Source organism: Chlamydomonas reinhardtii, chromosome 16 (genome assembly GCF_000002595.2).
Source record: "Chlamydomonas reinhardtii strain CC-503 cw92 mt+ chromosome 16, whole genome shotgun sequence".
Lineage (NCBI taxonomy): Eukaryota > Viridiplantae > Chlorophyta > Chlorophyceae > Chlamydomonadales > Chlamydomonadaceae > Chlamydomonas > Chlamydomonas reinhardtii.
The window spans coordinates 1273925-1286873 of record NC_057019.1 but is presented as its reverse complement, the minus strand read 5'-3'; the positions used below and the strand labels follow the sequence as shown (position 1 = coordinate 1286873).

The window sequence follows — 12949 nt, the reverse complement described above, 5'->3', positions numbered from 1 at the left end:
TCTTCGCCCAGGAATTTTGATTGTACAATTCCTTGCTTTCGTTCCAAACTACAGTATGGTTGCAGCCCCAGATACCAAAAGTACCTGGCCAAGTGACTGGAGCTCGCGCAACAGCTTGCGACAGCTTGGCCATCACTGTGGTGCGCTCCGCTGTGTTCTTGTGACCCATAGCGGGAAGGATTGCGCTATCTTTCGAATCAAGAGGGCAGAAAATTGTCAGGGCCAAAATGCCCAACACTACAAGATGTAAGCTGTGAGATCCGACGTCGCACGGCGTCATGCGGGCACCCAGGCCAGTACGTCGGTGGCCCCCGACACAACATTTGCAGGCGTAGACTGACAGACATCAGCCGCATGGTGCTGCATCGAGCTTGTGAATACCTTACTGTCCCAACTACTTCCTCGTGCTTGACGCGCTGAGCCCGGGGAGGCCAGCCCAGGCGTGGCACGCCGTTCGCCCGTTCTTGGCGCGCATGGGGTCCTGGATCCATATGCGCACGCATTGCTACTGTGCCGTGCTCGCCGCATGGGCCACTCATATAAACGTCGGATTCCGTCCAGTGGCCACCTACGACTTCCTGCACCAGGCAGGCCACTGTCAACGCGCATCTGCGCCCTTTCCGGCACCAAGAAACACACACGACAAAACAAGGTAGGTACTATCGGTTAGCGCTGGCCAAATGCACATGAATCTGGATACACGATCGAGTGCTGCACCCGCTGCCTTCACGGCACGAGTGATGCGCCCTTCATAAAGAATAACACCACCAGCTGTCCTTGTCCTTCCATCGCTGACACACCCTTGTGCGCCCTGATTGCAGCCGCCGTCCAAGCCCCCATGTTGCTGCACAAGCCCATATGGAGGGCGCTATGTGACGGTGCATGTGCTGATGCTTGGCCATGTGATGCTCCTTGTTGTAAACGATGCGGGCAGGACCCACAAGGGATGCTGTGCAATGCACCACGTTAAGCTATGTGCACATCCGCACGCTGCCCTTACCAGGGTAACCAATGGCTTTTACCAACCACGAAGTGCTCTGCTACGCTACCTCCAGGACACACCACGTAAACCATCTAGTTACACATATCTTCCCCCGCCTGCGCCAACCAACCAATTACACAAGTCACAACCCTCACGAGTCACGGCACGGTCAACAGGAAACAGGTTACGTCAGAAGCCCAGCCCCCCCCCCCCAGTGTAATGTGATCACGCCGTGCCGCCGCCACCAGCTGCGCCGCCTGCCCCGCCAGCCGCCCGCTGGCCACTGGGCGTTCTCAGTAGATCGCCGTCGTCACCGGACACGTCGGGCACTGCCAGCGCCCCCACAGTCCGCACCGAGCCGCCCTGACCCTGCCCCTGGCCCTGGCCCCCGGACATGCCGCCACCGCCGGCACTGCGGCTCCGCGCGCTGGAGCTAGCGCTGCTGCGCAGCGTGGTCGACCCAGCCGGCGGCCCCGGCACCCCCGCCGCGGCCTGCGGCCCTTCCTGCCGCGCCGGCGACGGCAACTCGCTGCCGCCACCGCTCACACCGGGTGTAGACGCCGCCTGCGGTGTTTCAGCTGCGGCGCTGAGGGAATTCTGACTGCGCGCCAGCGGATTGTCGTGGACACGGAAATGAACCATTGAGGCGGCGCCGGCGGCCGCGGCCATCGCCAACGCAAGCGCAGAATCCTTGGGAGCACCGGCATCCTCCAGCAGCCGCCGCGGGCTATAGCCGCCCGTGCTGCTGCCAACGCCCCCTCCGCCGTTTCCGTGGCCGTAGCTGTAGCTGCCGCCAGACGTTGCGGCAGCCGCCGCCGACAGCGCGGCCGCAGCTGCCGCCATCTGCGCCTCCTGCGCACGCGCCTGTGGCGGCACACGGCTTGTGTAGCGCCCGCTGGCGGAGCCCAACCCCGCGCCGCCTCCCGACGCGCCCGACGGCGACTGTGACGTCAGCATGGGCATTGGCGCCACCTGCGAGCCGCCGCCGCCCATCCACCTCATGGCAGTGGTGCTGCTGCTGTTGCTGCGCTGCACATGCTCCGCCACCGGGCGAGACCCGGGCGACCCTGCCGGCGCCATGCCGCCGCCACCGCCGCCCATCGCCGCGAGCTGCAGCGCCGCCGGCGGCGGTGTCGCGAAGAGTTGGTTGCCGGGCGGTGGCATTGGCGGCGGCGCGCCGCCGGACATGCCGCGAGGCGGTCCGGGAGCCACCTGGCGGCCGTGGTGGTGGCCGTGCCCGTGTGCGTGCGAGTGCTGCCCGTGCGGCGAAGCTCCGGTCCCTGCCCCTGCCCCTGTGCCAGCCGGTGAAGGAGGCGCCACCGCCCACGGCGCCGCGCCCGAGGGGTTGCGCGGCTGGCCAGCGCCAGCCGCCGCAGCTGCGGCGCCCATGGCGGCGGCGGCGGCGGCGCCGTGGTCGTCGTCGCTGTCGCTGTCTGTCTCCGTGGTGGTGCCGTCGTGCTCGCCGCCCAGGTCGTGGCTGAGGTTGCGGCGCATGGGGCGGAGCTCGCGGCTTTGAGCAGTGCTCATGGTATGCAGCTCCTGCCCGCCGGCTGCCGCCGCTGCCGCTGTAACCGGCGCTGCGCCGTGCGCACTGCCGCCTTCGGCAGTGGGTGCGGCTCCGCCGCCACTGCCACCGTGGGCACCTAGGGAGGTATCTAAGGATGCATGATAGGACTCGATGCTGCCTGGCAGGCCTGGCGCATCGTGCCCACCGCCGCCAGTGCCACCGGTTCCATCGCCAGCAGCGCCGTTGCTGCCGTCGGCGCCGCCGGCCTGTCCCTCGGATGGCACAACTACAACGAGTTCCAAGTGCCCCGCATGCAGGGCGCCGCCTGCTCCCGCACCCGCACCCGCTGCACCTGCGCCGCCTTCCCCGCCGCCGACCGCTCCGGCGGCGGCCGCCGCGGCCTCCGCCTCTGCGCTCGCTGCAGCCGCCGCCGCGGCGCCGCCACGGCCCTGCCTTCCGCTGGCGCGCGGCGGCAGCGGCCCATGCAACGTCCGCATCGCCTCCAGGACATTGTCCTTGCAGAGCGGGCATGTGATGTCCCGCCCCAGCCAGGTGTCGATGCAAGCTATGTGGTAGAAGTGTTTACAGGGTAGGTGCTTGACGCGCTCTCCTTCTTCGAAGTCGCACAGGCAGATGGCGCACGTGTCCGCGCCATCCACGCCGTCCTCCGTCGGCGCGGAGGTGGCGCCGTCGCCGGCGCTGCTGCTGCCGCTGTTGGCGGTGGCGTTGGTCACTGCCATGTCAGCAGCGGCAGCAGTGATGCCGGCAGCCGCCGCTAGCGCGTCGGCGATGCCACCGGCATTGGCGCCCGCGTTGACGTTGGCCTCGCCGTCAGGGCTCGGCGGCATCTCCGCCCCGGCACGCACAGCGCTGCCGGGCACCACCTCCGCCTTGGTGGCAATGCCGTTTCCGTCGGCTGCCGGCCCCGGCGGCACGGCGGCGCTAGGCACAGGCACGCCCACCGCCACGCCGCCCTCAGCCTCCACCGGCAGCGCCGTCGCCACCGTTGTGGAGGTGGACTTGGCCTTGGCTGCGGCCCGCGCCGCCGCCTCCTTCGCCGAGTACACGCTCGTGTCCATCATGCGCAGGTAGCGCCGCGGCACCCGGTTGCGGTGGCCCTGCGCGCCGCGCATGCCGGCGCCTGCGGCGCCGGCGCCGGCTGCGCCGGCGGCCGCCGCGCTGGCGGCGGCGGCGAACGCCGCCGCCGCGGCCTGGCGGCGCAGCTGCACGGGCCGGAAGACGCAGTGCCAGAGGCACAGGAAGAGCAGCATGGCGCCGGCGGCGGCGGAGGAGGCGGCGATCATCATGATGAACTGCGGCGGCATGCTGTTGCGCTGGCTGACGCCCTCCCAGATGACCACGGGCCCGGTGCCCATGAGGTTGTCGTTGTTGCCGCGGAAGCGGATGGTCACGCTGCGAGCGAGCGAGCGAGCGAGGGGAGGGAAGGCAGCGGGACCGGGAAATCTGTTAGGGGGCGGAAGGGCGTATCTGGGCAGCGGCTGTGATCTGCCAATCGCGCGCGACGTCCCTCCCGCCCTCGGCACTATCCTTGCACATCCCTCATCAGAGCATATGCGAACTGCTAAATAAACCCCGTGGCCCCGGCGCCGTGCCCCACCGTCCTCGACATCCGGCCACTAGCCACCAGCCACTCACTTGGACGCGGTCATGCGGATGGTGAACACGGAGCTGCTGTCAAGCTGCAGCGTGGGCAGCCGCGTCACGAAGCCGGTGTCGGTGGTGAGCGTGATATAGTCGCCGGGCGCCAGGCCCGTGTAGTTGATGAGCAGGTTCATGACGGGCTGCCCGGTGGTGATCACCCAGCTGCAGGTGGTGCCTGCGGGAGCAAGCGGGGAGGCGGATGCCATGCATATTAGTCAATACGAGATGATCTTGACAGGAGGGGATTGGGTAGCGCATTGCGCGGTTGTTGGCCGGCACCTGGCACGGAAAGCTCTGGCAATACCGTAACATTGCGTATGCGATTCACATAGCCTCCCTCCCAGCTATCCAATAGCGTGTACAGGTGCGTGAGCCGCGTCACGAGCACATGAACGCATGAGCACCAGCACGCCGGCACGCACCTGGGCCGTACACCACCGTGTTCAGCGAATCGGAGGGGAAGCGCCCCCGCTGCTGGTTGATGAGAGTGGTGGTGCCGGTGGCGCACAGCAGCGCCTGCGGCAGCTCGTAGTCAAACACGGCGCCGCCGCCCGTGGTGCTGGCGCCGCCGGACCCGGAGCCTGTGCCGCTGGAGCCGCCACCTGCCAGGACAGGACAGGACAGGACAAGAGGGGTGAGGAATGGTGGGGGGGGGGGCGTGTCCGTGCGTGGGTGGGTGTGGTGCAAGGGTGGTTGAGAGACGGTGATTTGTCGGGTGTGTGCCGTGAAATTTGCATGCCAGGGGTGTGTGGGGTGGCGTTTTGCAGCACTGGGTCGAAGTCAACGTGCGTACCAGGCAGCGTATTGCTGACGCTGGGCGCGGTGATGGTGACGGGGCCGCGGAGGACGACGCTGGGGTAGGAGAACACCGCCAGGTAGTCGATTCTGCGACGGGTGGGAGAGCGGGCGAGGAGTGTAGTGAAGTTGAGAGCGGGATAAAGGCACGTCGAGGGCCCATGAGTGGTACAGTTGAATATCGGCACCTTGCCCAAACCCCCCTTGCCGCTGTCTACACGCGTTGATGTCCCCTGCCGCGCTGCCTAACGCGGCCCCTGCACGCCCGCCCCAGCACCCCACACGCCCCAGCCTCCGCCTCCGCCTCCCGCCTCACCCCGGGATGACGCTGAAGGTGGCCAGACCGCCGTCAGTCAGCTCCGAGTCCCACGGCACACCAGGCGAGCCCGACGCCGTGCTGCCAGACAATACCGTCAGCGACTGCGGCTGCGGCGGCGACGGCGACGGCGGCGGCGCCGTCATCACGACGCCGGTGCTGTTCGCGCCCGTGCTATTAGCGGCTGCGGCGGCGGCGTCCGCCGCATCTGCGGCGGTACCGGCGATCGCCGCCGCCGCTGTGGTGTCCTCCGGTATCGTGTAAAGCGACACGAACACGCTGGAAGCCCCCACGTAGAACCCGGCCCCCGGGGACACCACCACACGGCTGAAGAACAGCCGGAACGTCACCGTGCTCAGGACCACCTCCAGGTTCACATTGGTGGAGCCGCCGGCCGCGGCCGCCGCCGCCGCGTCCACAGTCCGCACCGTCTCCAGCATGGGCCGCGAGGGCAGCGCGGCGTCAGTGACCCACACCAGGAACTCGCCGGGCGCCAGGCGGCGGGCGTAGGGTTTGGAGGCGATGGAGTATGTGTCGGAGATGTTGAGCGAGGGCGTGGGGTCCAGGCTGCCGAAGGAGTAGCGCCGGTAGAAGGACGCCACCCAGCGCCTGTGAGGACCAGGACACAGCGCGGTGAGGGAGGACGTAAGGACGACATAGCGCGTCAGCGCGGACCGCAAGCGTGGGCATCAGTTAACGGGCAATGCTACCCGCGTTCTGCAATACGGGACATAAACATTGCCAAACAACCCCAACACGTGTACGGCACGGCACCTGTTGGTGGGCAGGTTGAGCACCGAGTAGCCGATGCTCTGCCGGAAGCTGACCGTGACCGTGACGCTGAGCCGGCCGTCGGGCGGCGGCGCGGGCGCCAGGCTGCTGGGCACGTCGAGGGAGTAGGCCAGGGCGGTGCCGCTGGGGCCGCCGCCGGGCAGCAGCGTCACGGTGCCGCCGCCCGCGCCCGTGACGCTGGAGGAGCCGCCGGCCGCCACGGCGTAGGGCGAGGGCAGCGGCACGGCGTAGGCGCCGTAGAAGTAGGGCGTTGTCACCAGCGCCTGTGTGTGCGTTTGGGAATGCAGGGTGAGCGTCAAATGACACGGTCAAATGATGTAGCGATGCTTTGTGCGCATGTCAACCTAAGAGGTGTACAGTTCCAGGAATGACGGCGGGGACCAGAAGCACCTGCCGGCATAGATTCCGTGACTGCCCAGCCGCTGCGGCCCAACCACCTGCGCGTCACGCCCCACTCACCACATACGCCAGCAGGCTGATCTGGGCGGCGGGCACGGGGAACACCTCGAACGAGGCCGAGCCCTTGACGTCCGTCACTGTGGCGTCGCAGTCGCCGAACAGCGCCGTGGGCACGCGGCAGCGCTTGCGGTACAGGCCGTTGTACAGCACCCGCAGCTCCGCAGTGGCGTTGGCGAGCGCGGAGCCGTTGGATCGGACCGTGAAGGTCAGGCTGGTGCGGTTGAAGGAGATGACGGCGGTGGGCTGCAGGTTGCCGGGCGCGGTGGAGATGGGCGGCGTCACGGGCGCGCGGGCGATCTCGACGCCGGGGCGGCCGAAGGCCACGAGCGTGAGGGAGGTGGTGTCGGGCACGTCGGGCGGCAGGCGCACGTCGTTGAGGAGGTAGCCGCTGGGCGTCTGGACGCTGAGGTAGGTGGTGTTCTGCAGTGCAGTTGGGTGCGTGCAAGGGTAATGCAAATGTCATCGCAGACTGCAGCGCACCTGTCGGGGGGCTGCGTGGACGTCGGGCTTCTAAAAATGCCCCATGGCGCGAAGTCAACTCGACCAGTTGTGTGCTGCTCGCGCGTTGACGAGGTCCCGCATCCCAACCCTCACCTTGAAGTGCACGGGCACCCCGTCCGGCGCCAGCAGCTGCAGCGCCACGCCGCTCGCGAACAGGCTGGTGGTGGGCAGTGGGCTGTCGGCGGCCGCCACGCGCACCGGCAGCGTCGCGGCGGCCGCGCCAGCCCAGCAGCTGGGTGCCACGGCGTCGTAGGCGTAGGACAGCCGCGTACAGTTGGGCTTGATGGAGGTGCAGCCTGCGGAGGGGGAGGACGTGGCGGGGAGGACGTGGGGGGAGGAGGAGATCACGCGGCTTTGAGGGTTGGGTCCGTGGCCAACCACAAGGTTCAGGGCGCGGGCCCTGCATGTGTGAAGTGAAGGTTGTTGAACGCACCAGGCACCAACCCGTACAATAACACCGGCCAGCCAGTCACACCCACCGTCCAGTGTTGTGGCCATGCGAATGAGCCTCAGGTCCGCCACCGCGCCGCCCGTGGGCAGCACACCCATCCATACCTCCGCGTGCGTCTGCAGCGGTAGCGGGGAGACCAGGGGTGATGCCGGGTGGTGATGTCGTAAAGACATGATGTGTGCAATTTGGGGCAAAGGGAGTCAGCCAGAGTGTCAGCAGTGGTCTATGCAGAGTGTCTGATGCCAACAATGCTTTTGGAACACGTAAAATCAGTCGCAAGCCTCCACGCCCTGGCCTTTCCCAACTCACATCGTTGTGCGACACCGTCGCCGTCACCACCGACCAGGCGTCGCCTGGCACCGCCGCGGCCGCGGCCGCTGCCGTTGCGCTGCCGGCCGGCAGCAACGCCAGCCACACCTGTTAACATGACGCATGCCCACATCCCTTCCCTGTCAGTCCTCTCCTAGTTTGCCCGCTTCGTAAACCGCCCTCAATGCAACCACTGTGCTCTCAACTGCAATCCTAGCTTATTCCTCTAAACCCCTTACTCAACAAACTCGCCCACAGCGCGCCCCTTGGTTTGTTATGCACCAGGCAATGCCTTCGTCCCGGGCCACAGCGCCCCAGCGGGCCCACCTGCGTCGTCTGCGGCGGCCGGTTGGCGCTGGGCAGGGCGTTGGGCGCGTTCGCGTCAGGGTCGGCGCACGCGGTCTCCAGCAGCCACAGGTCACGGCGCAGCGGTCCGAGGCCGCTGCTGCCGGGCGCGGCGGAGGAGGCCGCGGTGGAGGCGTTGACGCGGCCGCCCAACAGCAGCACCGGCGAGTAGGTGGAGCCGTTCAGACCGGGCAGGCCTGTGCGTTGTTGGTGATGTGTTGGTGGTGGCGGATGGGTTATAATGACAACACGGCAACACGGCATGGCATAGCCTCGGCGTGCAGCAGCCCCGCTCCACCCTGTCAGCCTCCAGCCCTCCCTCCCTCGCCACGGCACCCTCATGCCGTGTGGTCCACAAGCCCACAGCCAACCCAGCCCCACAACCCAGCCCACCGCGCTGACACTCTCCCCCCAGCCCCAGCTAGCGGCAGCTCTCACCCGGGCCGCGGACGGGCAGCATGAGGTGGTCGGCGCGCGCGCGCGGCCGCACCGCCGTGACGTTGTGCGGGGCTGCGGTCCAGGTGCCGAAGTGCACCGGCAGCTGCACCGCCGCCGCCGGCAGCGGCAGCGCGCCCGGCTGCATGGAGAAGAGCCAGGCGTCGCCCAGCAGGCCGCCGCTGGCGCCCGACACGCCGCCGAAGCAGGACATGGTGTAGTTGGTCAGGCCGGGCCGGGAGGCGCAAGACACACGGTAGCGCGCCTGGGCAGGGAGGAAAATAGCAATGGGGCGGAGGTTTGAACGGTCAGGCAGCCATGGCCGAGGCTGGTGTTAGTGACACGGTATGCAAGTTGTTGTGCGCGTTGAACACTGGAAGCCGCCCCGCCTCGCGCCCACCTCTGGGAAGTAGCCGGCGGGGTACACGGGCGGCTGCAGCCAGCGGCGGTAGTAGACGTCAAACAGGCACACGGAGTCCGTGGGCGTGAAGGACAGCAGCCGGCTGGTGTCGGCACCGCCGCCGCCCGCGGACGGGCTCAACAGCAGCCCCCCAAACAGGGCAACATAGGACAGGCTGCTGCCGGCGACGCTGCTACTGCCGAGGGAGCTGCTACTGCCGGGGCTGCCCGCCATGACCACCGCGGCGCTGGAGGTGGAGGTGAGGTGCGCCGCGCCGTGCAGCGTGCGCGGGTAGCAGGGCGAGGGGTCGGGGCTGGCGGCGGGCGTCAGCTCCTGCCACGTCGCCACATACACCGTGCCGCGTCCGGCCGGCAGCCCCGCCGCCGTGCCGGTAGCCATCGGAAGGTCCAACGAGCTAATGCTCAGCCGCCACACGCCCGCCGTCAGTGACGGCGCGCCGCCCGGTATCGTCGTCGTCTCCGCCGCCTGGATGTAGATGACGTGGTTGGAGCCGCCGGCGGCGCCGGTGGCGCTGCCGCCGCCGCCGTTGGCGGCGGCGCCGCCCGACGGCACGGGCATGGGCGACTCCACAAGCCGCCGGTCCCACAGCGGCGCGCCGCCGGCCGGCGCTGTCGCGCTGCCGAACGGCATGGACGTGCAGGTGGCGGCGGCGCTGCCGCCGAGGCTGGCGGCGGCGTAGGGCGGCAGGCAGGCGCCGGCATCAGGCACAACGGTGCTGTTCACCAGCCACACGGCCTCGCGCGCGCCCGTGGCCGCGTCAATGAGCCAGAGGTCAGTGAGCTGGTAGGCGGCGGCGTTGGCCCGCGGGTCGCCGTCCGCGCCAAAGACCAGGCCGAAGGGGTTGGTGAGGAAGCGGGAGCCGCCCGTGGTGGCCGCTGTGGGGGTGAGCGTGTGCAGGTGAGAAGGGGGCGGGGCGGGGTCAGGGCGGGTATGGGGTATGCCACACAGGAGGCCAAAGGTGGCTGTTGTTGCGGAGGATGGGGCCCGACGCATTGCAATGAAAAAACGCCCCCATACGCCGCCACTCGTTGGCCAGCACCCCCACCTTCTGCAAATTTTTGAGCTTGGGCTTTCAGAGACGAAGCAGGCCCTGTCCACGCAGCCAACCCCACACGAGAGCCACAGCTTAGCCCAGCCTCAGCAAAATACCATCAGCAGCCACTGCTCACAAACCACTGCCACAATCTCTGTGCGCCTGGCCAATCCATCTTACGCGTCCACTTTCTCTCCGCTGCTCTGCCCTGCCCTCTCCTTTAATAACCACCATGCGACACAAGCCAAGTAACCCCAGGCCCTGCCCCACCTGCCCAGCCAGTCGCCGCGCGGCCGCCCAGGCTCAGCAGCTTCCGTACGCCGCCCACGTTCACAGCCGCCAGCATCGCCCCACTGCGAGGCGCCATGCCGCCCTGCAGCGGCGGCAGCCAGGCGCCCACCGCAGCCGGGCCGCTGCTGCTGGAGCTGACGGCTGCGGCTGTGGCGCCGCCATCCAATCGCCAGGTGAGGCTGACGTCCTGAGGTGCTAGGTAGGAGTCGGCCCAGGGCGGCAGCGGCAGCGGCGTGGCCCAGCCGCCGAACAGCCACAGCTACACAAGGGGAAAATAAAGAGCATTGGGGAAGAGCATTAAGAGAGGAGGGACAGCGGGCGGTGGACAGTGGCAGCAGCTGAGTCCCAAGCGCCATTCCCCCGGACCAGCACAAAGCGCTCCTTGGTTACCTCACAACATAGCCGCCGCGCCTGCGCCTGCCCCTTCCGACGAGAGAGCCGCGTCTAACCAGCATGCATTCGCCTCCCAATCCCCTACCCACCTGCGGCGCCGCAGCGTTGCTCAGGTCCGCCCACGTCGCCGCCCCCGACACCCAGCCCGGCCGAACCGCGCCCCACGCCGCGGTCGCAGCCGCCGCTGCCGCCGGCGCGAAGGCCAGCGTGGAGGTGGCGGGCGCTGTGGGCAGGGTGAAGGCTTGCAGCCCACTCAGGACCGAGTCGGGTGCGCTCACGCCCTGTGCCGACAGGGTCTGGACGCCACCGTACAGATACAGCACGTCGCCTGTGGTGCGCGTTCCGGATGGCGGGTGGATGGTCAGGCCGTCATCATTTAAAACTGTTAGGCTCCCGTGCGCCTAGCCTGCAGCCGCCAGACGCCTTGACGCTTCACAGCCCTGTCCTCCGGAACCCAGCCACGCATCGCCGCCCCGACCGGCCCATTGCTCCCCCACCGCATCACTCCCACACAAAACCACGCCCCACTCACTCAGAATCCAGCTGGCGTGGAAGGCCGAGCCGCGCGGCATGGCCAGGTCGCCGGCACCCAGCCCTGCCCACTCTCCCGCGCCGCCGCTGCCGGCCATGCGGTCGTACCGCAGCACGGCGTACGACGCATTCAGCCCCAGTACACCCACGCTGGATCCAGAGCCCGCGGCTCCCGGTGCCGCCTCCAGCGCGCCGCGCAGCCCGGGCGGCACGGCCTCCCGCGGCGCACTGCCGCTGGGCATCGCGCCCGTGAAGCCGCCGGACGCAATGATCCTGGAGGGGTCGGCTGGGTCCGCTGCCAGCGAGTGGCCGAACAGCGGCGTGGGCATGGGCGCCCTGCAGCGTTCGTAGTGCAAGTAGGATGGTCAATGAGCCCTAACAATGTCTGTTGTGTACGTGCTGACATGACGGCTTTGACCTGGCCGGCACGCTGGTTTCACGACACCCCCGACCAACCGAGAAATAACCGCACTGCCCGCTTGCGCCAATGGCAACGTGACAAGTCTGGCGCTCACAATGTGGTGAATGTGTAGCCGCCGCTGGCATCCGCCATCAGCTCATACGCCGCAGCAGCCGCGGAGCCATTCGCGTTCAGGCCACCCGTGAGGAGCACGCGCGCCACGCCACCGTAAGTGTACGACAGGGCCGAGTGCCAGTACAGCTGCGGCACGGAGGTCTGCGTGGCGCGCATTGGGGGCGGGTGTCAGCGGTTCCCGGAGGCTGGCACCACCCGACCTGCCAGGCTGCCACATCCCGGATTCGGCGCAGGTACTCCGGGTGGACGGTCTCTGCCCTGCCATGGTTTTTCCTGCGAACCCTCGAACGCCCCTTCACAGGACGGCCTTCCACCGCGCCGCTCACGGGAACCTCTATCAACTACCCCCCGCCCGACGCACCGTGTTGCTGAGCGCGAGCCACTGCCGAGTGGCCATGTCAAGCAGATATAGCTTATCGTTCCAGGTGCCGTCGCCCAGGCGGCCGCCGACGAGCAGCAGCGCCGAGTCGAGCGAAACGAGCGTGCCATGCTCCAAGGACGACGGGAGGTCTGCGAAGAACAAAGCAGCGTCACAGACTCCCGCGACCCGAGATAGGTTGTGCGACGCACTCAAACCAAAACCACTTCTCACCTCCGAGCTTAACGTTGACGCGCTCCCAGCCCGTCGCGGACGCATTCAGGGCCAAGCTCCACAAGTCCCCCAGCCAAGCATTCCGCGCGTGTGAGAAGCCTCCATACATGTACAGGCGAGACGAGGTCGCGACACCTGCGAAGCAGGTGTCACCACAGTCTGCCCGTCAGCCCGAGAGGCGCTCCATTTCCGCTGTCTTGCAAGTGTGCACTCACCGGCGATTGTCGCAAACGTCCGCGGCTCTGGCTGCGGGTCCACTGCTGCAGGGGCGTCCCACACGCTGTACCCACGCGCCAAGCCCAAGCAGAATGTGACTGTTGCCGCGAGCAGCAGCGTCCTAGCCCGCATTCCTCCGTCGAGCAGCTATAACCTAAAACTTAAACGCATTCTGGCGGATGCTTTCCTGGCCTGGCCCTTGCAGACAAGTTCTACGAGCGAGGACTCAGTTTCTGAATTCTGGGGGTGTTCCAGTTTCATATGCATACGAAACGTAGTGGCAGCTCTAAATGTGAAAACTACGGGGCTCGCTGCCGCGTGTTCGCCGTTGGGGAGTGACCACGATTACTCGCCCTCATTGCCCCTGGCTCTGGCAGCCTCGG

General features: G+C 67.7%; 1 protein-coding gene across 2 annotated transcripts; it reads right to left on the bottom strand.

Moving 5' to 3' along the window:
• Window positions 1-14: 14 nt before the first annotated feature.
• Window positions 15-12866, bottom strand: CHLRE_16g651400v5 (uncharacterized protein). 2 transcript variants are annotated; one of them, XM_043070803.1, is made up of 21 exons: window positions 12566-12866; window positions 12351-12485; window positions 12120-12268; window positions 11739-11899; window positions 11225-11559; window positions 10782-11020; window positions 10279-10558; window positions 10021-10065; window positions 8955-9850; window positions 8558-8819; window positions 8102-8316; window positions 7775-7882; window positions 7494-7581; window positions 7108-7310; window positions 6514-6933; window positions 6037-6317; window positions 5263-5871; window positions 4945-5036; window positions 4574-4753; window positions 4146-4326; window positions 15-3902 (listed from the first exon to the last, which is right to left on the bottom strand). In XM_043070803.1, exons 1-21 carry the CDS (start codon window positions 12696-12698, stop codon window positions 1208-1210), a joined length of 7707 nt encoding a protein of 2568 aa, XP_042915447.1. In that variant the 5' UTR covers window positions 12699-12866; the 3' UTR covers window positions 15-1207. The 2 variants fall into 2 exon arrangements, with proteins under 2 accessions (XP_042915447.1, XP_042915446.1); XM_043070804.1 differs by lacking the exon at window positions 10021-10065.
• Between the last annotated feature and the right edge of the window lie 83 nt (window positions 12867-12949).